The sequence below is a fragment of the Oratosquilla oratoria genome, chromosome 6, assembly GCF_046742065.1.
Source record: "Oratosquilla oratoria isolate Oo_2021 chromosome 6, ASM4674206v1, whole genome shotgun sequence".
Taxonomy (NCBI): Eukaryota; Metazoa; Arthropoda; class Malacostraca; order Stomatopoda; family Squillidae; genus Oratosquilla; species Oratosquilla oratoria.
The window spans coordinates 84,239,283-84,266,320 of record NC_134782.1 but is presented as its reverse complement, the minus strand read 5'-3'; the positions used below and the strand labels follow the sequence as shown (position 1 = coordinate 84,266,320).

At 41.5% G+C, this 27,038-nt stretch overlaps 1 protein-coding gene across 5 annotated transcripts in view; it reads left to right on the top strand.

Annotated features, from left to right (window-relative positions):
- Window positions 1-27,038, top strand: part of bchs (WD repeat and FYVE domain containing 3 bchs) — a 404,566-nt gene that overhangs the window by 124,602 nt on the left and 252,926 nt on the right. For all 5 annotated transcript variants that reach the window (XM_076187465.1, XM_076187467.1, XM_076187468.1 and 2 more), the window contains exons 23-27: window positions 4,688-4,794; window positions 9,827-9,948; window positions 11,572-11,708; window positions 11,935-12,118; window positions 13,939-14,022. In XM_076187465.1, the coding sequence (XP_076043580.1) occupies window positions 4,688-4,794; window positions 9,827-9,948; window positions 11,572-11,708; window positions 11,935-12,118; window positions 13,939-14,022 (634 nt within the window). The remainder of the gene's footprint in view (window positions 1-4,687; window positions 4,795-9,826; window positions 9,949-11,571; window positions 11,709-11,934; window positions 12,119-13,938; window positions 14,023-27,038) is intronic.

The following is a 27,038-nucleotide window of genomic DNA, read 5'->3' as shown; positions in this document are numbered from 1 at the left end:
ATAAAAACTCTTGGCAGCTCCCAGAAGCTTTCCTCCTATCCCATATATCTGCATAACCTCCCACAGTGCCTTTCTGTCTACCCTATTGTAAGCCTTTTCCAGATCCATAAAAGCCCAAAAAACAACCTTCCCCTTTCCTATAGCTTTCTCACATATCTCTCTTACCTCAAAGATCTGATCTACACAACCTCTACTCGTCCTAAATCCACACTGTTCCTCCCCAATTACTCCCTCTGTTCCTCTCCTAATCCTCTCAATCAAGATCCTCCCATAAGCCTTCCCAACTACACTTAAGGGGGTACGCGACACCTGGGGGGGTGAATTTGGTCAAGATATGGCATTTTTCAAAACTGTGTTCAAAATGTTCGTATACCACTTAGAAATAAATCCCGACAAATAATTTTCCAGCCGCGCGCAATTTAAAGGTCCTGGGTGAGGATTAAAGGGACAGATTTAAAGGCGCAACCCACACTAGAAGGAGGCGTGCCACTTAGGACCTTCAGGTGCAGCGAATAACGTTGAAATTTGATTAAATTTACACTCGCCCAGTGTATCAACGGCCAATACGATTGTGGAGGGGAAGGGAGGAAGGTGGAGGGAGAATATTTCGCCAACTTTGTGCGAAACTAAGCGTTAGTTACCGGCTAGCTCTGAAAAGGGAAGTACGCATGTCTCATGAGCTCTCATTGCAATCTATTACTTTAGCTAGTACATATTACTCTTTAGTACAGTCATCATGGGTAGCAAAAAGAACAAAAGAACATCACAATGACAAAAAACAGCAATTAAAGATGGCAAGCAGTCAAAGACGACTGAAGATCTCACCACCTCTCACTCCACCACCGCCCTCACCTGCACCTCTGTGACGGTGACAGATGTAAAGGACAACATTAGACTAAACAATTCAAAGAGGAAGATTAAATCCAAAGAAGAAAGCAAGAGGAAAAAGATCAAGGCTATACAGGAAGAAGAAAGAAGAAGGGACATCATATGATGCTGGAGGGGGTGCCCTACCAACATAGATTGGTGAGGGGAATCTGATGAGGAAAGAGAAGGTGCCCACTACTGGAAAATTAACCTCTTTCCAATGATTTAGATACCCTGAAGACCCCCAGCAGAGAGGTTTCATATGAAGAAACTGCCAAAGGTGCAAAAAAGCAAATTATATGATGTTGTCGTCTGTGCGTCGTCACTACTGTGACATACTTATACTTTAGTTTTTCAGTATTTAAAGTACTCATAATTAAAATATGTTGATAATTTTTACTGTACTTATTATATAATAAGAATTAAGCCATGAAAAAATCAGTCAAATTGGTGAAACTATAAGCAAGTTACAGATATATTCATATTTCAAGTTGCCATATCTTAGTTCGATATTTTTCTACTCTTTTTTAATCATAAAAAATCTAATATACATTAGATTTAGATGAAACTTACAGGGAATATTACTTTTAGTAACTGCTAGGGCCGATCGTTCGAATATTTTGAATAGAATGAAAGAGTTCGGAGTAATAATGGAAACGAGCAAAAAAAATTTATTTTTCACGATTTTTGCCAGCCATTAAAATTGAAATGCCTGTATGCAAAAGTATAAAGGAAATTGTTCAATTACTCAATGACCGGCCCTAGGTGTGCCTACTGACTAATCATAGCCAAAATATAAAACAAATTGGTTCACGTATTATGGTGCTGTGCACTTTTAAATGTCGCTACTGGTATACGTACATGTGTACATACATCATTCTAAATCACCTAAAATGTAGGCAATATGGATACCTATTTACCTGAGAAGTTTCAGCTCTTTACTCTAAATATTTTAGAAAATGACACCTAGGTGTCGCGTACCCCCTTAACAAGCTAATCCCTCTGAAACTACTACATTCACACTTGTCCCCTTTTCCCTTGTAAAGAGTAACTATACAGGCACACCTCCAGTCCTCCAGCACTACCCTCTCTCCAGCAAACATTAAATAACCTCACCAACCAGTCCACCATCACTGTACCTCCTTTTTTTAGACATTCTGCTTGTAGGTAATTTCCTTTTGTCTGTGGGTGACATTTTGCTTGTAGGTAATTCTTTGCAGAGACTGAAGCATTTGGTAACTGGGTTTGGAAGGGTATGTATTTACCTAGTTGTATTTTACTGGACGGGAGCTGTGCTCGTAGTGACACATTTTCATATCTCTCCACATCCAGTTTATTCTTGAAATCGTGTATAGTTCTGGCATTCACTGTTTTTCTGTTCAGTTTGTTCCATACATCGATCACTCTGTGTGGGAAGCTATTTTTTTTCAGGTCTCTTCTGTAACTGTCTTTCTTTAGTTTCTTTTCATTTCCTCTTTTTTCTCTTTTGTCCCATTTTGATATGTCGTCTCTATCAAGAACTTCCATCCCTTTCTTAATTCTGAAAATGGTCAACAAATGGCCTCTTTCCCTTCTCTGGTCTAGTATTGACAGCTGTAATTTCTCCGATCTTTGTTCATAAGTCAGATTTGATAGTGTGGGTGCCATTTTTGTCGCTGCTCTTTGGATTCTTTCTAATTTTCTTATGTTTTTTGTTGTTGTAGGTGCCCACATTGATACAGCATACTCTAATTTCGGTCTTATCAGTATAACAATTATTTTCTTAACCATCTCCCCATCCATGTAATCGAAGGCCACTTTCATTGATCTTAATAAGTTGAAAGTCTTTCCAAATAATTTATTTACATGTTTGTCAGGTGTCAAGTCACTAGGGATGATTACTCCTAGGTCCTTCTCTGAGTTTACTTTTTTGACTTCCTTGTTTCCAATCGTATATTTTCCCGAAAATCTATTTTTACCTCTTCCAAATTCCATTATGCTACATTTCTTGATGTTGAAGTTCATCTCATGTCTCCGGCTCCATTCCCATACTTTATCCAGGTCATCTTGCAGCGATCTGCAATCTTCTTCTGTTTTCACTCTTTTGACTAATTTAGCATTGTCAGCAAAAAAATTCATGTAACAATTTACTCCTTCATCCATATCATTTATGTATATGGCAAACATTAAAGGAGCCAAAACAGAGCCTTGGGGGACGCCACTTTTTACATCTTCCCATTTCGAATTTTTGTCTCTAAGTACCACTCTCATTTTTCTCCCAGTTAAGAAATCCTTCACCCATTCCAACAGTTTGCCTTGAATTCCTCCTATTTTTTCAATTTTACCTATTAATTTTTTATGTGGTACCTTGTCAAATGCTTGCTGCAAATCCAAGAAGGGGCAGTCCATCCATCCCTTTCTTGTATTATCTTAATTAGTCTTGAGTAAAAGCAGATCAGGTTTGTGGTGTACGATCTTCCACTTCTAAAACCAAATTATTTGGGGTTTATTATTTTGTCTTCCAAGTGTTTGGTCCATTTGTTCCTGATGACCTTTTCGCATATTTTTGCTACTGTGCTTGTGAGAGACACCGGTGTGAAGTTTGTAGGAGCTTCCCTATTTCCTCCTTTATATATTGGTACTATGTTTGCATCTTTCCAATCTTGCAGTACCTTTCCCTCTTTGAGTGAGAAGTCTATTATCTTGTATAGTTTGTCAATTCATCCATACACTCTTTTAGGATCCAATTTGCAATTCCATCTGGTCTGTGCGACTTTCTGACATCTAGGCTTCTTATTTGGTCTCTTATTTCCCTTTGGAAATAACTGTATGGAGCAGAAACATGGAACATAAGAGAGGAAGAGAGAAGGAGCTTGAATGTGTTTGAGATGAAGTGTCTGAGAAGTATGATGGGGGTTACTAGGCTAGATAGAGTGAGAAATGAGGAGGTGAGGAGGAGAACAGGGGTGGAAAGGGAGCTGGGAGATAGGGTTGATGAAAGAGTATTAGGATGGTTTGGACACATGGAAAGAATGAGTGAAGAAAGACTAGTAAAGGAGGTATGGAAGGCAGATGTGGAGGGAGTGAACATGAGGGGATGTCCTAGGATGAGATGGATGGATGGGGTGAAGGGGGCTTTGGGGAAGAGGGGAATGTCTGTTGAGGAAGGACAGGAGAGGACAGAAGACGGGTGAATGGAGAATGGTTGTATATGGAAGATGTTGTGCTGCATGAGGTGGAATTGACGGGTGGATGTGTGTGTGAGCAAAATTTTGACGCAGCCCAAAGGGATTTCTCCCCGTCCTCTCCTTTATATGGGGGGACAGAGAGGGGGGGTCGCCGATTTAAAGAAGCGGCCTTGCTGTGGATGTGCTGTGTCTTGCGACACTGCTTCTGACCCAGGGCAGTGGACAAGGTGCAGGGATGACCCGTCATCTAGGAGGTGCTAAGATGGGAGGGAGGGTGGAGGGGTATGGAGTGTTATCGGGGATGGAACGGGTGGGAATGATTTTATGCCTTTTCCTTTTTGGCTACCTCCCTTGTAAGGGGGAAAAAGCCTTGGCATATGTATGTATGTATTTCCTTTTGTGTTATTTTTATTTCTTTCATCATGGGTGAAATGTGAAATGAGAAAGTTGAGAATTGATGTAGGCAAAAATAAGGTTCTGAGCTGGACAAAGAGTGATAATGGTTACTTGTTGAATATTACTGTGAAAAGTGAGTTTGTGCTTCAACTTGGCCACCTCCTTAAAAAGGTGCAAAAGGTGTTGGATATGTGTGTTAATATTTACACTTATGGTTGTAATGATGTACTAATTTCTTTTTCTTCTACTTGGCACAGCTGCACTATATCCTTCAGAATCCAGGAGGTGGAGCAGCTAATCTAACTGTAGCTTCATCAGTTTGTGCATATATTGGTACTCCACCTGCATATAGAAGAGTGTCAAAGTACGTATCTGTAATATTTGCTACATTTATTGTGATTTTCATTCATAAAAGCATTTTTTTCTTGGTGGATGTGCTGTGTCTTGCGACACTGCTTCTGACCCAGGGCAGTGGACAAGGTGCAGGGATGACCCGTCATCCAGGAGGTGCTAAAATAAGAGGGAGGGTGGAGGGGTGTGGAGTGTATTCAGGGATGGAACGGGTGGGAATGATTTTATGCCTTTTCCTTTTTGGCCGCCTCCCTTGTAAGGGGAAAAAAGCCTTGGTATATGTATGTATGTATGTATGTCATATAATAAATGCTACCTGTGAAAGCATTTTTTTTCTACATGGAATTATAATACAAGTGAATTGGTTAATTAAGTCGTATGACTTTTTCATCATAGTTGTGAAAGACCATAACATTACCTAGTGTCATTTGTAAATAGTATATCAGACGAATTATGAAAATGTTTGCTCCTATGTATAGAGTAAGTCATAAGCATTAAAAGGATAGTGTTGATACATATTTTGGTTTCTAAATCAGGTGAAGACAATATCACACTATGTTTATCTATCAGTAAACACTGAATGATTCGGTAAGTTGACCAAATTATATATTTGTAAGATGAGGAGGAGGTGAGGAGAACAGGGGTGGAAAGGGAGTTGGGAGATAGGGTTGATGAAAGAGTATTGGAGTGGTTTGGACACATGGAAAGAATGAGTGAAGAAAGATTAGTAAAAGAGGTGTGGAAGGCAGAGGTGGAAGTAGTGAACATGAGGGGGTGTCCTAGGATGAAATGGATGGATGGGGTAAAAGGGGCATTGGGAAAGAGAGGAATGTCTATTGAGGAAGGACAGGAGAGGACAGAAGATAGCGGTGAATGGAGAAGGGTTGCGTATGGATGATGCTGTGATGCATAGGGGGGAGTGAGGGTGTATGTATGAGAAATAAATTGATGCAGCCCAAAGGGATTTCTCCCTGTCTTCTCCTTTTCTACATGAGGGGATGGAGAGGGGGGGTCGCTGAATTAATGAAGCGGCCTTGCTGTGGATGTGCTGTGTCTTGTGTCACTGCTTCTGACCCAGGGCAGTGAACAAGATGCAGGGATGACCCATCATCCAGGAGGTGCCAAGATAAGAGGGAGGGAAGAAGGTAGAGGGGAGTAGAGTATGTAGGTGATGGAATGGGTGGGAGAGGTTTCTGTGCCTTTTTCTTTTGGCTACCTCCCATGTAAGGGGGGAAAAAGCCTTTGGTATATGTAAGATTATTGATTGTATGCCAACTTATTTTGATTAAGTAGGAAGATTTAATTTCCAAAATTGTACTGTCAGATGGACTGATATTGGCTGCATGTTGTTATGGCAAAGTAGCATGTAGTTGATACTTTAGCCCTGTCCCTATAGCCCCACCGGGGACATTCCTAAAAAAAGTAAAGGCATATGTGGGTCTAGGAGTTTTCCAACCAGCCCCCTAAGGTTTGGGCATTTTAATGTGTGTGAATGTGGTACAGATGAGAGTAAAAGGGAAGAGATAGGTAGTATGTTTGTGAGAAGAAAGATGGATGTGTTGGTTTGAGTGAAACTAAGATGAGAGGGAAGGGCGAGTGTGAGTTTGGGAGTGTAGTTGGGAGGTTCTCAGGAGTGAAGAGAGGGTGAGGGAGAGAAGGGATGGCTATACTAGTAAGTGAAGAGATAGGTAAACATGTAGTGGAGTGGAAGGAGGTTTCTTTAAGGTTAATGTGGCTGAAGGTAAAACTGGGAAAGGAGATGTGGGTTTTTTCAAGTGCATATGGGCCTGGTAGTGAGAAGAGTTTAGAAGAAAGGGAGGCTTTTTGGATGGATTTAAATGAGTGCATAGAGGGATTAGGGAGGAATGTCAATGTAGTGGTATTGGGAGACCTTAATTCTAGGGTAGGAAATGAACCAATGGATGGAGTGGTTGGGAAATGTGGAGTTCCAGGAAAGAATCGTAGTGGAGAGTTGATGGTGATGTGTCTCAAAAGAGAGTTGATGATAGCGAATACAGTGTTTAGGAAGAAAGTCAAACATAAGTACACATGGGAGAGGGTGGTGGATGGAAGGGTGGTAGATAGAGCGTTAATGGACTATATAGTGGTAGATAGGAGTATAATAGGAAGAGTTAAGGATGTGCATGTTGTAAGGGGAGAGAGTGGAGGAATATTAGATAATTTTTCGGTCGAAGGTAAGTTGAGAGTGGAGGATAGATGTAGAAAGAGGAAAAGGACACAAGGTAGGGAGGTGCTTAGGGTGAACTCTTTAACCCCTTCCATACGGTGCCGCATACGTAGGCGTCATGAGGAGCAAGTTGATACGCGAGGCTGCCATATCGGCGTCTTGATTATATTTATTGTAGTTGCCCATCCGTAATGACATACTCTCTAAACTGTCTGTAATCACATTTTCTATGGTTATCAAAATTCACGGGTGAAAGAGAGAACGATCGATATAAGCGGTGACTATATTTTATGATGCGAGTATTATTACGACACGTTGTACGACTGGCATCGGCTGCTGTCTGCGAGATTTAAGGCCCGTACTGAAGAGGTTAAATGAAAATGAAAAGTAGAAGGAGTTCAAGAAGAAGCTGAGAGAGGAGTGGGATGGAGTGAAGGATAGAGTAGAACTAGGAGTGGAGGAGGAATGGGGATGGTTCAAGGAGGGAGTAACAAAGTGTGCAAAGATGGTGTGTAGAACAAGAAGTATGGGAGGAAATAGAAGGAAGGGTAGTGAGTGGTGGAATGAGGAAACAAAGAAGGTTGTAGAAGAGAAGAAGCAAGCTTTCACAGATTGGTTACAAAATAGGACAAGGGAGTCATATGAGAGGTACAAAGAAAAGAGAAGAGAAGTAAAGCAAAAGGTAAAGGAGGCAAAGAGAATAGCAGATGTGAAATGGGGTAAGAGTATGACAGAAAATTTTGAAAGTAATAAAAAAATGTTTTGGAAATAAATTAAGAGAGGAAGAGGAGGCAAATCAAGTAGAGAAGAAAAGGTAAAAGGTGCAGATGGAGAGATGATAATGGAAGAGAAGGCAGTAAGAGGAAGATGGGCAGAGTATTTAGGGAGTTGTTAAATGTGAAGGAGGATAGGGAGGGAAAGATAGCTGCAGTGGGAAGTGCTAAGAAAATGAGAGTGATGAGTGAGGGAAATGGAGGAGAAATAAGGAAGGATGAAGTGAAGGCTCCTGGTCTGGATGGATGCCATGCAGAATGCCATGCAGAATGTCTAAAAAAAGGAGGTACAGTGATGGTGGACTGGCTGGTAGAGAGGGTAGAGTGCCAGAGGACTGGAGGGGAGGAGTGCGTGTATAGTTCCACTCTACAAGGGAAAAGGGGATAAGTGTGAGTGTAGTAGTTTCAGAGGGTTTAGTTTGTTAATTGTAGTTGGAAAGGCTTATGGGAGGATCTTGATTGAGAGGATTAGGAGAGGAACAGAGGGAGGAATTGGTGAGGAACAGTGTGGATTTAGGACAGGTAGAGGTTGCGTAGATCAGATTTTTGTGGTACAACAGATATGTGAGAAAGGTTTAAGAAAAGGTAAGGATGTTTTTTGGGCTTTTATGGATCTGGAAAAGGCTTACGACAGGGTATACAGGAAGGCACTGTGGGAGGTATTGCAGATATACGGGATAGGAGGAAAGATTCTAGGAGCTGTCAGGAGTTTTTATGAGAGTAGTAGAGCATGTGTCAGGATTAGAAATGGAGAGAGTGAGTGGTTCGAGGTAAAGGTGGGACTTCATCAAGGATGTGTTATGTCCCCCTGGCTGTTCAACTTATACATGGATGGGGTGGTGTGAGAGGTAAATGCAAAGGTGGTGGGTTGGGGATTGGAGATGGTTAAAGAAAATGGAGAAAAGTGGGAGGTGAGCCAGCTGTTGTTTGTAGACAACACTGCACTTGTAGCAGGATCAGAGGAGGGATTGAGGATGTTAATGACAAAGTTTGGGAGAGTGTGTGAAAGAAGAAAGTTGAAGATAAATGTGGGAAGAAATAAGATGATGAGATGTACAAGGGGTGAAAGTGGCAGTAGACTGGAAGTGAGCATTAAGGGAGAGCGACTGGAGGAAGTGGATAGTTTTAGATACTTGGGTGCGAATGTAGCAGGAAAGGGAGGAGTGGAGGTGGAGGTAGAATGTAGATTGAGAGAAGCAAGTAAATGCCTTGGTGGATTAAATTGTGTAATGAGAAATGGACATTTGGGAATGGATGCTAAGAGGAGATTGTATGAAGGAGTGATTGTGCCAACAGCACTGTATGGGGCAGAAACATGGAACATAAGAGAGGAAGAGAGAAAGAGTTTGAATGTGTTTGAGATGAGGTGTCTGAGAAGTATGATAGGGGTTACTAGGCTAGATAGAGTGAGAAATGAGGAGGTGAGGAGGAGAACAGGGGTGGTAATGGAGTTGGGAGATAGGGTGGATGAAAGAGTATTGGGATGGTTTGGACACATGGAAAGAATGAGTGAAGAAAGATTAGTAAAAGAGGTATGGAAGGCAGATGTGAAGGGAGTGAACATGAGCGGGTGACCTAGGATGAGATGGATGGATGGGTTGAAAAGGGCTTTGGGGAAGAGGGGAATGTCTGTTGAGGAAGGCCAGGAGAGGACAGAAGAATGGAGAATGGTTGTATATGGATGATGTGATGCATGAGGTGGAATGGATGGGGGGTGAGGTAGTATGTATGAGAAAAATTTGACACGGCTCCAAGGGATTTCTCCCCGTCTTCTCCTTTTCTGCATGAGGGGACAGAGAGGGGGGTGGGGTCGCCGTATTTATGAAGCAGCCTTTCTGTGGATGTGCTGTGTCTTGTGTCACAGCCTCTGACCCAGGACAGTGGACAAGATACAGGGATGACCCATCATCCAGGAGGTGCCAAGATAATAGGGAGGGTAGAGAGTGGAGTCTATTAGGGATGGAATGGGTGAGAATGGTTTTTATGCCTTTATCTTTTTGGCTACCACACTTGTAAGGGGGAAAAAGCCTTTAGTATATGCATGTATGTATATGTATTTTTAATTTTCTGGTTTGGCAATCTAGGTTGACATGGAAGCAGGGGAGTTGTCACTTGGTGGAAGACGTGCTTCAGCCCAACTTGGTAGCACACTTGTATCAGCTAGGCCCTCATTATATGGGATGCTTGCAAGCTCCTGAAATGCCAGGTAAGAACAAAATTTATTATTTGGAAATTGTAGCAAGTTTAGTGGGGGCAAAAAGAATACTTCCTTTGTGTGCCCATGCATGTTGTAGAAGATGACCAACCTTGTCCAAACGTCAACAAATCCTATTGAGCGATGTGTGGTCAAGACTGTGGGCAGTTACCAATTACCAGGGGGCAACAAATTGAACTAAGTAGCCATGTTGTGGGTGCTGAAACAAATGGTTGTTTTAAGGGAATACTAGATAACTTTATGGATCGGGATGACAGATGGTAAAGGGGGAACTGCCTAGTGTGGACCTTAAGGTATCTTGCAATCTCCTCCATTTATATATTCTTTAATGAAAATGCAAGAATTCATACTGAAGTATTGAGTGAAAGCTTTCAGTCATATTTCAGTATGAAAGAGGAGTTTGAGTGGAAGTGAGTGAAGTGTTCAAATTACTCAAGAAGTTAGAAGTGAGAACAACCTAGCCAGATGGGATTTCAAACTGGATATTGAAAAAGTGTAAAAACCACACTGTCACACTTGCACTCAAGACACCATCCAGCATTAGAATTGTACCAACACAGAATAGGTCTGGCCACAGATTTAAACTGCCCAAGATGCAACCACCTTTCAGAAGACACAACATCTTTCCTACAATACCCTACACTAACAATCCTGAAACAACAGTGCAATATGTATTCCCTGAGTAACTTGTGTACCCACCTGGAGGCTGTTGCTGGTTACCTGAAGGCCACAGATCTTCTCTAAGAGAGACCAGGGGCAACAGATTGATTGATTGGTATGCACTCATGAAAGCCTGTATTTCTCATCCCAGTTCTACCTTCTCCCACATTATTCTTAACCTCTTGAATACGAGTCAAATATTCACTTGCACATCAGGTCGCCTGATGTATGATGATGCATCACACTACACATATTATAAGATATAAAGTTATTGCTGTTCTACTTGTTCTCTTTCACTCTGAACAAATATAATGTCACAGAAAATGTGATCAAGCCTGTTCACAGAATATGGCAGTCACTCAGCTACAACTACAAAATAAAAATAATCAGGATGCCAATGCTGGGATCCTCATCAACCCCACTCTCAGTTCATGATGCCTATGTAGGCATCATCATATTAATTTTTTTTTAAATATACTTCCCTCCACTGTATTGACCTATTTTAGCACTTTGCAGCAGTGCCACTTTTTCCCACTCCTGATACCCTACTTGCCATGCTCCCAAACTCCAGCTCACTCATTCCTTTCAGGTTGAATTCACTCAATGGTAACACATCCATTTTGGTCCTCACAAACATACTATCAATCTATTTTACTCAACAGTGCCATGTCCAGTGATGACCCACTTACTAAGGTTCTGGTTGTAGTCCTCTTCTCAGAATCTTTTATGTCTTGACTTTTCATAGAAGAAAAGTACAAAGCAGGAGATTTAAAGTACCTATGCTTTATCTCATTTAGTCATGTTCTGTGACATGAATGGTATCACAATTTGTTAAGACAGTTGTCAGGGAGACTACTCTGATATGTCTCATGGGATTACCACTTGCAGGTACCTATCATTGGTCCTACATCTGGGATATGATAGTATAACAGAATGTGTTCTTTCTGCTTTCAGGTCATGAAGCTTTAAGTGCTGTTGTTCCAGAAGAAAAAGTTGTGTTTGGTCTTAATGCTACAGCCATTTCTCACCTTACACTCAATAAGATCCGCAAAGTGTACTCAAAAGTAGACTGCAAAGCCATTGCTAAACAAGTAAGACTTTTTGTGTAGTGTTTTGGTATTAATATCAAATGATACTTTTTTCATCTTTTTGTATAAACTTGATCATCTGCATATAAGGAACATTATTAAGTTCTGTGTAATATTCTGTTATATTATGCTAGTCAGTATTACTTGTATGCCTATGAACTGATTAGTATTGAGTCATTATGACTGTCAACAGTTAAGTTTAGATTTTGATTAAGTTTGGTTTCAACAGCTTGGAATGTCATCTCATGAAAATGCAACCCCCATCCGTGTACTGCATAACTCAGGGGGTCACTTAAGTGGTCCAGCACGCTCACTAGGAGGAGTAGTCATAGGATACTTAGGAGTGAGGGTGTTTTGTCCCAAACCTGTTGCTGCTATGATGGACACTTTTGGAGGGTGTTCTGTTCTCCTAGGTAAGGCACTGTTAAGTTTTATGAAAAGGATAGGTCCAGTAAACCATAGAATTGGCATACTTATTCTCATGTTACTCAAACATATTCAAACTCCTCCTCTCTTCCTCTCTTATGTTCCATGTTTCTGCCCTATACAGTGCTGTTGGCACAATCACTCCTTCACACACACTCCTCCTAGCATCTATTCCCAAATGTCTATTTCTCATTACACATTTTAATCCCCCAAGGCATTTACTTGTTTCTCTGCTGTGGATGTGCCATGTCTTGTGACACTGCTTCTGATCCAGGGCAGTGGACGAGATGCAGGAATGACCCGTCATCCAGAAGGAGCCAAGATATGAGGGAAGGAAGGAGGTGGATGGGTGTATGTTGGGATGGAATGGGTGGGAGTCGATTTTATGCTTTTGTTTTTTTCCTACCTCCCTTGTAAGGGGCAAAAAGCCTTTGGTATATGTGTGTATGTATGTCTATGTATACTAATGTGTCCCCCGTACAGTAAACCCTTGATATAATGGATGATATGGGGACAGGGGTCTGTCATTATATCCGAAGATCTGTTACAGCCGAGGATCTGTTATATCCGATGGAAGTACAGGACAGATCTGTTATATCCCGAAGTTTGTCTATTAGAAATTAGTAGGATCAGAAATTACAGTAAGCCCTTAATATAACGGATGATATGGGGAAGGGTCTGTCATTATATCCAAAGATCCATTATAACTGAGGATCCCTTGCTATAACAGATAAAAATCTGTTATAGTGAGGGTTTGTCTGGTCAGATTTTTTGTCCCTTATATCCGATATCTTGTATATCGAGATCCATTATATTTAGGGTTTACTGTATTCTATTTTTTCCTCCATGCTGACACTTACTTTTGTTGCTTTTTATTTTGATAATTTTCCATGTGTACACTGGAGTAGGAGATGAGCCAAAGTATGGAGTAGTAGGGAGATATGGGATGGGATGAAGGAACTATAAAAGAGATGATGTTGGAGATGTGTATTGAAAGGGAAATGATAGTAAATTGAAAGGGTAATGATAGTAAATATGGTGTTTAAGAAAGACAAGCCATGGTGGGGGGAGGTGTGGGCCATGGTGGGGGGAGGCATGGACTTAAATATATTCAGGGGAAAAGGAATTTGGAATATGTATGTAGATGTTGGATATGCGTAGGGGCCTGGATTGGTTTCAGTATTATTAAAAGTAGTAGGTGTGGGAGAGCAGGCTGCTCACATGAAAAAAAAAATTAAATAAGAATGGTGAAGATAGGTTAGAAGGAAATAAAGGAGTGAAATGAGAGTAAATTTCTGGGCCTGTTGTGGAGCATGTACTGGACCATTGGGACTATACCTGTAGGTGGAAGTAGGGTTAGGGGTGGTGGATAAGACAATATGCTCTTCCATTGGTCATTAGTATCAAAAGAGGTGATGTTTCTGTTGTGAAGAGACAGTGATACTCTGTGTAAGCTTACTTTGCATCACAGGCCATTAGGCACTGGTGGTATGACTAGTCAGTTATTTTGGCTAAGAAAGTATTTTGTGTACTTGTAGAATATTTGAATTTGAGGTAGGGAGAGGTGGTGAATGGGAGTGGACATAGGTGGGAGTGTATTTGTCTTTGACTTTGGATACTTCCCTTATAAGGGGAAAAATCCCTTGGTATATATCTATATATATGTATTTAATTTGTATATTACTTATAGGTTTATGATACTGCTAAAATGTACCATATAATCCATCACTGAAGGTGCCCATTTTTATAAGTCTGCATGGTATTAATATTTGGTTCATGTAAATAATTGAAATGGTATTCTTTACAGGATTGGTGGCAATGTCAAAGGATGTGGAGAGTCTCTATGCTTCAGTTAAGGCTCTCTCATGTGTTGTCAAGACCAGCAAACGAGGTTGGTAGAATATATTCTTTTCTTTCTTTCTTTTTTATATATATATATATATGTGAGGAAGGTGGAAGAGTAAGACACGGGTCTAGGGCCGAGTTTATTCCTGACTGGTTTTGCTTAGAGCTTCTTCTGAAGAAACTCTAAGTGAAACCGGTCAGGAATAAACTCTGCCCTAGACAATTGTCTTAGTCTTCCACATTTCTCAAACCTTTTATAATGTTTCAACATATGTACATATATATATATATATATATATATATATATATATATATATATATATATATATATATACAGGTAAACGTCGACTTACGATGGCCGCGACTTACAATTGTTCGACTTTACGATGACGACGACGACGACGACGATATGATAATTTAACCCCTTCCATACGGTGCCGCACACGTAGGCGTCATGAGGAGCAAGTGGATTCGCGACGGTGCCATATCGGCGTCTTGAGTATATTTATTGTAGTCAACCCTTTTTTTTTACATTCTCTCAAATGTGCCCTAAATCACATTCACTTTGGTTTTCAAAATTCGCGGGTGAAAGAGAGATCGATCGATATAAGCGGTGACTATATTTTATGATGCGAGTATTATTACGTCACGTCGTACGGCTGGCATTGGCTGCTGCCCGCGAGATTTAAGTTCCGTACTGAAAAATACATATTATAGTGTTTGAATATGGTAAAAAGGATAAAAATAATTAAATAAACTACTGTACATGTTTAATAGGCTATATTCAGTATCTCTGGTGGTTAATATACAGGTAGGCTAGGTACAGTGACCATGGAACAGAGTGGGGATCGACTTACGATGAGATCGTCTTACGATGGCTCTATCGAAACCTAATGCCATCGTAAGTCGACGTTTACCTGTATATATATATATATATATATATATATATATATATATATATATATATGTATATATATATATATATATATATACACATACATATATACATATACATATATATATATATATATATATATACACATACATACATATACCATGGCTTTTTTCCCCCTTACAAGGGAGGTAGCCAAAAACAAAAAGGCATAAAATCATTTCCACCCATTCCATCCCTGAATACACTCCACACCCCTCCACCCTCCCTCTTATCTTAGCACCTCCTGGATGACGGGTCATCCTTGCACCTTGTCCACTGCCCTGGGTCAGAAGCAGTGTCGCAAGACACAGCAAGGCTGCTTTATTAAATCAGCGACACCCCCTCTCCGTCCCCCATTGCATAAAAGGAGAAGACAGGGAGAAATCCCTTCGGGCTGCGTCAAATTTTGCACACACATACTACCTCACCCCCCTAATATAACAATATACAAACAATGCATACGCTCAGTGATGAATTATGCGAGTCCTGCATGGGCTCCTAATCTCAGTGAGACACACCACAACACCCTTCAAATCATACAAAACAAAGCCCTAAAAACAATTACAGGCTACACAAATACAACACCTACAGACCATTTACACCATGAAACAAAAGTCCTCAAAGTCAAGGACCACCTCGACATGAGAGGCACACAAACACTTGCTGCAGCCACCACAAACACATCACACCCGCTACACTACATAGCAGAACACCCACACACACCAAGAAACATTAAAACTACACCCAAAGACCTTTATTACGCATAGATACTCTCTTCTCTTCCTCCACAACCACCAAATACCAGCCTCCGGAAACATATTCATAATCATATCACTCACCGCTCCATTAACACACTGAAAGACAACACACTGCTGCATGCCAGACCCCCTGATATCCACCCTTCTGAATCCTCTCTTCCACGAAAGGACAGAGTCCACTTGGCCAGACTGCGATGCGGTCACCACCCAGCACTTCTAAGCTACCAGAAGAGGCTGGACGACCGTGTTGTGAACAGCTGCCCAGGATGTAACACTTCACCCCATACCATACAACACATAATGGAAGACTGCATTATACACAATCATGCACGCAAACAACACAACATACACTCTATAAAGGATTTGTGGGAAAACCCAGTTTCGGCTGTGGCCTTCCTTGGGAAGACGGGACTGCTCGGACAGACAGTCTAAGGAACGACAACAACAACCTCACCCCCCATCCCCCTGCCCATTCCACCTCATGCAATCACAACATCATCCATATACAACAATTCTCCATTCACCCCTGTCTTCTGTCCTCTCCTGTCCTTCCTCAACAGACATTCCCCTCTTCCCCAAAGCCCCCTTCACCCCATCCATCCACCTCATCCTAGGACGTCCCCTCATGTTCACTCCCTCCACATCTGCCTTCCATACCTCTTTTACTAGTCTTTCTTCACTCAGTCTTTCCATGTGTCCAAACCATCCTAATATTCTTTCATCAACCCTATCTCCCAGCTCCCTTTCCACCCCTGTTCTCCTCCTCACCTCCTCATTTCTCACCCTATCTAGCCTAGTAACCCCCATCATACTTCTCAGACACCTCATCTCAAACATATTCAAACTCCTTCTCTCTTCTTCTCTTATGTTCCATGTTTCTGCCCCATACAGTGCTGTTGGCACAATCACTCCTTCATACAGTCTCCTCTTAGCATCCATTCCCAAATGTCTATTCCTCATTACACTCTTTAATCCACCAAGGGATTTACTCACTTCTCTCAATCTACATTCTACCTCCACCTTCACTCCACCTTTTCCTGCCACATTTGCACCCAAGTATATATATATATATGCAAAAATAATCACAATAACACGTGACTAAATAATATTGCAGAAATCACATAGAACATAATATTCATACAGAAATAAGAAAACTGGGGAAGGTTATAGTGTGAGTATGTATATTGTACAAAACATTTATGTGACTATAACCTTCCCCAGTTTTCTTATATCTGTATAAATATTATATATTATATAACATAATATTTATACAGAAATAAGAAAACTGGGGAAGGTTATAGTGTGTGTATGTATATTGTACAAAACTTTTATGTGACTATAACCTTCCCCAGTTTTCTTATTTCTGTATAAATATTATGTTCTATGTCTCTTTCTTGTACTCTGAGGATGTCGTAATAGACGAAAACTTTTAGTATTCCGACTTTATTTTCCCTGTGGTTTCTGTGGAAGGCAGATGTGGAGGGAGTGAACATGAGGGGACGTCCTAGGATGAGGTGGATGGATGGGGTGAAGGGGGCTTTGGGGAAGAGGGGAATGTCTGTTGAGGAAGGACGGGAGAGGACAGAAGACAGGGGTGAATGGAGAATGGTTGTATATGGATGATGATGTGATTGCATGAGGTGGAATGGGCGGGTGGATGGGGGGTGAGGTAGTATGTGTGAGCAAAATTTGACACAGCCCGAAGGGATTTCTCCCCGTCCTCTCATTTTATGCAATGGGGGGGTCGCCGATTTAATAAAGCGGCCTTGCTGTGGATGTGCTGTGTCTTGCGACACTGCTTCTGACCCAGGGCGGTGGACAGGGTGCAGGGATGACCCGTCATTCACGAGGTGCTAAGATAAGAGGGAGGGTGGAGGGGTGTGGAGTGTATTCAGGGATGGAATGGGTGGGAATGATTTTATGCCTTTTTCTTTTTGGCTACCCCCCTTGTAAGGGGGAAAAAGCCTTGGTATATGTATGTATGTATGTTCTGCAATATATATATATATGTATAAACCATGATGAGATGATTTTTAAGTATTTTAGTTAAATAAAATTCATATCAGGAAAAGATTATGATAAAGATAAAATGTAGCTGTAATTCAGTGACAGTTTTTTTTTCAGGCTTGATGAAAATTTCATAAGAATCTTGCATACTTAAGGGGATCAGACCATTTTTCTACCAGGAATTATTTTTTTTTTAAATATGTTTAGAAATGTGTTAGAAGGTATAGGGAATATAACGAGTTAATAGGGGTGGAAAAAGGAAGTGCCCATTTAATTAATGTACACTTTGACTTGCTATGATTTAACTAAAAAATTTATGATAAATAATTAGATAAAGTTAGTTCTTTTCCCTTCAGAATTGGGAAATCTTTAGTTCATTTCATAGTCGGGATGACCCGTCATCTAGGAGGTGCTAAGATGGGAGGGAGGGTGGAGGGGTGTGGAGTGTTTTCGGGGATGAAATGGGTGGGAATGTTTTTGTGCCTTGTCCTTTTTGGCTACCCCCCTGGTAAGGGGGAAAAAAGCCTTGGTATATGTATGTATTTCATAATCCTTTACTCTGAGAGTAAATTTTAACAACCTTTGATGTGTGAATTATGAAAAAGATAAAAATTGTAAAAAATATATGCCGAATGCAGCAAAAAATTAATTTTTATTTTTATTTTTATTTCTTTCTTATTTCTTTATTAGTATTATTGGGGAGGTTGTTGTTGTTGTTGTCGTTCCCTAGACTGTCTGTCCGAGCAGTCCCGTCTCCCCAAGGAATGCCACAGCCGAAACTGGGTTTCCCCACAAATCCTTTATAGAGTGTATGTTGTAGATTGTATGTTGTATGTTGTAGAGTGTATGTTGTAGATTGAGAGAAGCGAGTAAATGCCTTGGTGGATTAAAGAGTGTAATGAGGAATAGACATTTGGGAATGGATGCGAAGAGGAGACTGTATGAAGGAGTGATTGTGCCAACAGCACTGCATGGGGCAGAAACGTGGAACATAAGAGAAGAAGAGAGAAGGAGTTTGAATGTGTTTGAGATGAGGTGTCTGAGAAGTATGGTGGGGGTTACTAGGCTGGATAGGGTGAGAAATGAGGAGGTGAGGAGGAGAACAGGGGTGAAAAAGGATTTGGGAGATAGGGTTGATGAAAGAATATTAGGATGGTTTGGACACATGGAAAGAATGAGTGAAGAAAGACTAGTAAAAGAGGTATGGAAGGCAGATGTGGAGGGAGTGAACATGAGGGGACGTCCTAGGATGAGGTGGATGGATGGGGTGAAGGGGGCTTTGGGGAAGAGGGGAATGTCTGTTGAGGAAGGAAGGGAGAGGACGGAAGACAGAGGTGAGTGGAGAATGGTTGTATATGGATGATGTTGTGATTGCATGAGGAGGAATGGGCAGGGAGGTGGGGGGTGGGGTAGTATGTGTGAGTAAATTTTGACGCAGCCCGAAGGGATTTTCTCCCCGTCCTCTCCTTATATGCAAGAGGGGACGGAGAGGGGGGGTCGCCGATTAAATGAAGCGGCCTTGCTGTGGATGTGCTGTGTCTTGCGACACTGCTTCTGACCCAGGGCGGTGGGCAGGGTGCAGGGATGACCCGTCATCCAGGAGGTGCTCAGATGAGAGGAAGGGTGGGAGGGGTGTGGAGTGTATTTAGGGATGAAATGGGTGGGAGTGTTTTTATGCCTTTCCTTTTGTGGCTACCTCCCTTGGAAGGGGGAAAAAGCCTTGGTATATGTATGTATGTATGTATGTTGTGTTGTTTGCGTGCATGATTGTGTATAATGCAGTCTTCCATTATGTGTTGTATGGTATGGGGTGAAGTGTTACATCCTGGGCAGCTGTTCACAATGTGGTCATCCAGCCTCTTCTGGTAGCTTAGAAGTGCTGGGTGGTGACCGCACCGCAGTCTGGCCAAGTGGACTCTGTCCTTTCTTGGGAGAGAGGATTCAGAAGGGTGGATATCAGGGGGTCTGGCATGCAGCAGTATGTTGTCTTTGTGTGTTAATGGAGCGGTGAGTGATATGATTATGAATATGTTTCTGGAGGCTAGTATTTAGTGGTTGTGGAGGAAGAGAAGAGAGTATCTGTGTGTTGTTTTAATGTTTGTTGGTGTGTGTGGGTGTTCTGCTATGTAGTGTAGCGGGTGTGATGTGTTTGTGGTGGCTGCGGCAAGTGTTTGTGTGCCTCTCATGTCGAGGTGGTCCTTGACTTTGAGGACTTTTGTTTCATGGTGTAAATGGTCTGTAGGTGTTGTATTTGTGCAGCCTGTAATTGCTTTTAGGGCTTTGTTTTGTATGATTTGAAGGGTGTTGTGGTGTGTCTCACTGAGATTAGGAGCCCATGCAGGACTCGCATAATTCATCACTGAGTGTATGCATTGTTTGTATATTGTTGTATTAGTTTCTTTGTTTTGTCCAAATGTTGTTCCAGTGATTGACTTAAGTGCAATAAGTCTAGGTGTGCATTTATTTTTTATGTTTGTGATGTGTTGTTTGAAAGACATGGATGTATCATATGTTACACCAAGAATTTTTGGTGTGTTTGTGTGTGGTATTAGAGTGTTGTTGATGTAGAGATGAGGTATGTATTTGTGTTCTTTTGTCCAGTTGGTGAGAAGTGTTGCTGTAGATTTGGTTGGAGCTATTTTGAGTCTGTTTGTGATGAACCATATGTTGAGTGTATCAAGGTATGGCTGGATTATTTCTGCAGCTTTGTCTGTGTTATGATGTGTGCATGTGATTGTTATGTCATCTGCGTAAGAAGAGATTTGTATTTCTGAGGTGTCTGGTGTGGGTATGTCATGCATGTATAGATTAAAGAGCGTGGGGGATAGAACAGAGCCCTGTGGTACTCCATTCTTAATATTTCTGATGTGCGATGATTGGCCATTATATGACACATAAGCATTCCTACCTGCCAGATAATTGACCAGCCATCTTTTGGTGTTATTGTGCATGTCTGTGTTATATATTTTATTTGTTAGGCTGTGGCGGGGGATAGAATCAAAAGTTTTACTAATGTCTTATGTTATAAGAAGTGTTCTGTGGTGGGGCCTATCTGAATTGATGCCATCTAAAATTCTTATGTTATAAGAAGTGTTCTGTGGTGGGGCCTATCTGAATTGATGCCATCTAAAATTCTTTGTGTAAGGTTTATCAGAAGAGTATTTGTGGAGTGTAGTGGCCTAAAACCGTGTTGTGAGTCAGCAAGGGTAATATGTGGTGTGACAAGTTGTTGTTGTTGTTGTCGTTCCCTAGACTGTCTGTCCGAGCAGTCCCGTCTCCCCAAGGAATGCCATAGCCGAAACTGGGTTTTCCCACAAATCCTTTATAGAGCGTATGTTGTGTTGTTTGCGTGCATGATTGTGTATAATGCAGTCTTCCATTATGTGTTGTATGGTATGGGGTGAAGTGTTACATCCTGGGCAGCTGTTCACAATGCGGTCATCCAGCCTCTTCTGGTAGCTTAGAAGTGCTGGGTGGTGACCGCACCGCAGTCTGGCCAAGTGGACTCTGTCCTTTCTTGGGAGAGAGGATTCAGAAGGGTGGATATCAGGGGGTCTGGCATGCAGCAGTGTGTTGTCTTTCAGTGTGTTAATGGAGCAGTGAGTGATATGATTATGAATATGTTTCTGGAGGCTGGTATTTGGTGGTTGTGGAGGGAGAGAAGAGAGTATCTGTGCGTGATAAAGGTCTTTGGGTGTTGTTTTAATGTTTCTTGGTGTGTGTGGGTGTTCTGCTATGTAGTGTAGCGGGTGTAATGTGTTTGTGGTGGCTGCGGCAAGTGTTTGTGTGCCTCTCATGTCGAGGTGGTCCTTGACTTTGAGGACTTTTGTTTCATGGTCCTGGAGCTGCAGAGTCTACGTCGTGGGACCACCCCCCAACCCCAAGAGTTGTGGGCTAAACGGCAGCAACCACCCCTGGCCACCGGCTCTACGCAGGTGGCACCGATCCCCAAGAGGTGTGACAAGTTGAAGTATTAGGCGTTCAATGACTTTAAAGGGGGTGCAGAGAAGTGTGATTGGGCGGTGCGATGTTGGGATTGTTGGGTCTATGTTCGGTTTTTGAATGGTGATTATTTTACCATGCTTCCAGATGTCGGGTATAGTGTTGTGTGAATAGCTGTAGTTTGCAGTGTTTGTGAGTGCGTGTATACCTTGAGGTCCAGTGTGTTTTAGGTGGATGTTGCTTATGTTATCAGGGCCACAGGCAGATGAGTGCTTGAGATTATGTATTATGTGTTTTGTCTGACTGTCTATGAAGGGTGTATAGTCTGAGTCTGTGGGAAAGTCCTTCTTACATCGAATAGTGCATCGATCGTCAGGGTGAGAAGTGAGATGGCTTGTCTGTGCAAAATGATTTATGAGTGTGTTTGCTTGTTGTCTGTTTGAGGGTAGATTGTCTGTTGTTGTGATTATTGGTGCATGAGAGCATGTTGTGTTACTGTTGGATAGTGTAATGCTGTTGAGTGTTTTGTACAATTTGCTGGTTTGTTTTGTGATCAAGTGTATTGATAAAGTTTTGCCAATTTTGTGTTTTTTGTTTGTGTATTTTATTGGCAGTCACAGTGTTTAGTGTTTGTATTTGGTCTGCTATGTTTTGAGGGATAGGTGTGGGGGTATTGTGTTTAAGTGTGTCTCGTTGTCTGATGAGGCCTTGGATTTCTGGTGTGAAGTTGGGGTTGTGTGATTTTCTGTTGCCTTGAGGGATGTATCTCTTGTCTGCATTTTGTATGATTGTATTAAAAGCGTGCACAGCATTGTTTATGTTTGTGATTGGTGTACTGTTAAGTGTTTCAAAATGTTGTTCTGTCTCTTCAATTTTTAAAAGCTTCCCAGTTAGCTCTCTTGTAATTAGTGTATGTGTGTCTGTGGCCAACTGGGGTGCATCTTGTTTTGGTGGTGGTGGTGATTGGAAGGTGGTCAGAACCAAGGGTTCCAACCACTCTCCATGATGATGTTTGGGTTAGGCAGGGGGAGCAAAAGGTGATATCAGGAGAGGAGGGAGTGTAGAGGGCTTGGTGTGGGATATGTGTATGATTATGTGTGTTGTTCATGATAGTCAATGAGTCCAACTGAGTCTGTATATCAAGCCCTCTGTCTGTGTCAGGGTTGTCGACATACCAGGCCGACGACTTGGCGTTGAAGTCACCACCCATGATCATGTTGGGGATTGAGGCTAGTTGGCTAAATTGAGGCCTGAAGGTGTTTGGAACTGTGGGGGATGATTAGGGGGGGATGTACATGTTAACTATTGTCAGTGTTGATTTGTTGCCTGTGCGGATTCGAATGGATTGGATTTCTGTAGTGTTATCTGTGGTAGGGAGGAGAATTTTGGTTGTGGCACTTGTGTCCACAAAACAGATGGAGTGGTGGATCAGGGTGATGAGTCCACCGCCATTGCCGTTGGTCCGGTCTTGTCTGATGGTGGTGTAATTATGAAATGATGGTGTTTTGTGTGAGTGTCTTAGTTTTGTTTCTTGTATAATTGCAATGTGTATGTTGTGTTGTTTAAGAAAGTGTTCGAGTTCATGTTTTTTTGTGTTAATACCGTCAATGTTGTGTTGTAATATGTTGATGTTGTGTGTTCTGTATGTGTTGTATGTTGCCGTTTGGGGTTGAGGTTGGGGTGTTAATGGGGAAGGTATAGGATCTGGGTTAGAGGGGGGGAAAGGAGAGATTGGGGACAAAGGAAGGGGAGTACTGATTGGGGATAAGGGCGAAGGGAAATTGGGCGTGGGTAAGGGTGCTGGCTGTGGTTGAGGATGTGGGAGTGAGGTTATTGGAGGGCAGGTAGAACATGTCCAAGTGTTTGTATATTGGTTTGTGTCAGCAAGTGCTGTACAAGTGAGGTGGGCCCAGTTTTTGCACATATTGCACTGAACTGAGCCTTTTGTCTGTCTTTTCTTATTTCTCCTCTATTTCCTCATTTATCATAGTCATTTTCTAAGCACCTCCCACTGTAACTACCTTTCACTCCCTATCCTCCTTCACATTTAACAACTCCCTTAAATACTCTGCCCATCTTCCTCTTACTGCCTTCTCTTCCATTATCATCTCTCTATCTGCACCTTTTACCTTTTCTTCTCTACTTGATTCGCCTCCTCTTCCTCTCTTAATTTACTTTCTCCATCTATCTTCCACTCTCAAATTACCTTCCACCAAAAAATGATCTGATATTCCCCCACTGTCTCCCCTTAGAACATGTACATCCAAAACTCTTCCTATTCTTCTCCTGGTTACCACTATATAGTCCATGGAAGCCCTATCTATCACCCTTCCATCACCCTCTCCCATATGAACTTATGCTTGACAGGTAGGGGTTGTGTGGGAAGCTGTAGGAAAAGGTAAGGATGTTTTTTGGACCTTTATGGATCTGTAAAAGACTCATGACAGGGTAGACAGGAAGGCACTGTGGGAGGTATAGCAGATATATGTGATAAGAGGAAAGCTGTTAAGAGCAATCAAGAGTTTTTATGAGAGTAGTAGTGCTTGTGTTAGAATTACAAATGGAAAGAGTGATTGATTTGAGGTAAAAGCATGTGTCATTCATGTCGCCATGGTTGGGGAGGTTGTCAGGAGTGAAGAGAGGATGAGAAAGAGAAGGGGTGGTTATATTAGTAAATGAAGAGATGCGTAAGTGTGTGGTGGAGTGGAGGGAGGTTTCTTTAAGGTTAATGAGGATGAAGGTGAAACTGGGAAGGGAGATGTGGGTCTTGGTATGTGCATGCCTGGTTGTGAGAAGATAGAGGAAAAGAAGGATTTTTGGGTATACAGTCGAACCTCAAAAGCCCGGACTGATTGGGGGGAAGGGTGGTCCGGTCATGCCAACCGTCTGGTCATCGAAAATATCGCCCTAACACCCATAGATTTTCATAGCAGTATACGTATAGGTAATGTATGATGTGGCATAGAAACACATAAGAATAATACTCTAACACTGTAATAATAATACTGTAATAATAATGCTATAATACTAATAATTCTGTAATAATAAATGTAATACAGGCATGTAAATGTACTGTATATACAGTGTACTGTACTGTATTTTTCATTACGTACACTGTAAATATCGGAAGGTATGCACGCGGGACAGTGGTGGCCAGGGTTGCCGCGTTTTCTACACTGCCGTGTGGAATGGGAGTGTTGCCATACCGGGGCATACATTTTTCTTGGGCGTGTGCAGACTTTCATAGCAAGATATACTTGTCAAACTTTGACAAAATGTTGGTTCTAGTTATTTTATTCTTGAATGTATATAAGGCCCCCATGCCCTAACATATTCAGTAAAATATAAAAATGATTTATTTTTATATTATTATCGCTAAAAGAAAGCTGAAACTTTAGCGTAGAATATCTTTCTACACGGTAAAAACGTATCTTTTGGGGTATAATATTTTATAAGTAACACAATTACCAATAAAAGTCATATTTTGATATACCATTTATTATTTGATAACTAGTTCTATGATTTTTAAACAAAAGTGAGTTTTTGAATGTTTTTAACAGCCCGCTGATATGTAGAAAAAATTTCCTCATGTGTAGTTGCCACATGCCGCTATTTTACTACGTTTTGGTACAAAATTCTACGAAACGGCAGCCCTGGTGGCGGCTTGACTGGGCCGGGTTTGAGTACACGTGTACAGCCGTCGCTGCCACCTACTGGACAAATAGGGAACTTTGCTTGAAAAGTCCGCCCTTTGTTCATTTCGACCGGTCATACGAGGGTCCGGGCTTTCGAGGTTCGACTGTATATAAATGAGTGCAAAGAGGGTTCAGGGAAAAATGTCAAAGTACTGGTACTGGGAGATCTTATTACTAGGGTAGGAGATGAATCAGTTGGTGGAATGGTTAGGAAGTGTGGAGTGCCAGGAAAAAATTATAGTGGAGAGTTGATGATGTGTCTAGAGAGTTGGTGACAGCTAACACAGTGTTCATGAAAAAAGTCAAGCATAAGATCATATGGGAGAGGGTGATGGAAGGGTGATAGATAGGGCTTCCATGGACTATATAGTGGTAACCAGGAGAAGAGTAGGAAGAGTTTTGGATGTACATGTTCTAAGGGGAGACAGTGGGGGAATATCAGATCATTTTTTGGTGGAAGGTAATTTGAGAGTGGAAGATAGATGGAGAAAGAGGTAAAGGACAGAAGGTAGGGAGGTGCTTAAACTGCTTTAATGAGAAAGGAAAGGAGAAGAAGTATAAGAAGCTGAGAGAGGAGTGGAGGAAGTGAAGGATAGAGTAGAACTAGGAGTGGAGGAGGAATGGGGGATATTTCAAGGAGGGAGTCACAAAGTGTGCAAAGATGGTGTGTGGAACAAAGAGGTTGGGAAGAAATAGAAGGAAGGGTAGTGAGTGGTGGGATGGTGTAGTAAAGAAAGTTGTAGAAGAGAAGAAATGAGAATTCACAGATTGATTGCAAAATAGGATGAGAGAATCATATGAGAGGTACAGAGAAAAGAGAAGAGAAGTAAAGCATAATATAAAGGATGCAAAAAGGAGAGCAGATGTGAAATGGGATAAGAGTCTGACAGAAAATTTTGAAAGTAATAAAAAGATGTCTTGAAAGTAAATTAAGAGAGGAAGAGGAGGCGAATCAAGTAGAGAAGAAAAGGTAAAAGGTGCAGATAGAGAGATGATAATGGAAGAGAAGGCAGTAAGAGGAAGATGGGCAGAGTATTTTAGGGAGTTGCTAAATGTGAAGGAGGATAGGGAGGGAAAGGTAGTTACAGTGGGAGGTGCTTAGAAAATGACTATGATGAATGAGGAAATAGAGGAGAAATGAGAAAAGATGAGGTAAAAGCAGTTATTAAAATGAGAGCAGGTAAGGGACCTGGTTTAAATGAATGTCATGCAGAGTGTCTAATAAAGGGATGTACAGTGATGGTGGATTGGCTGGTGAGGTTGTTAAATGTTTGCTTAAAAGAGGGTAGAGTGCTGGAGGAGTCTGTATTGTTCCACTTTACAAAGAAAAAAGGGGACAAATGTGAGTAGTAGTTTCAGAGGGAACAATTTGTTGAGTGTATTTGGGGAAGCTTATGGGAGGATCTTGATTAAGAGGATTAGGGGAGTAACTGGTGAGGAACAGTGTGGGTTTAGGACAGGTAGGGGTAGTGTGGGAAGCTGTAGGAAAAGGTAAGGATGTTTTTGGACCTTTATGGATCTGTAAAAGACTCATGACAGGGTAGACAGGAAGGCACTGTGGGAGGTATTGCAGATATATGGGATAAGGGGAAAGCTGTTAAGAGCAGTCAAGAGTTTTTATGAGAGTAGTAGTGCTTGTGTTAGAATTACAAATGGAAAGAGTGAGTGATTTGAGGTAAAAGGATGTGTCATTCATGTCGCTATGGCTGTTCAGTTTATACATAGA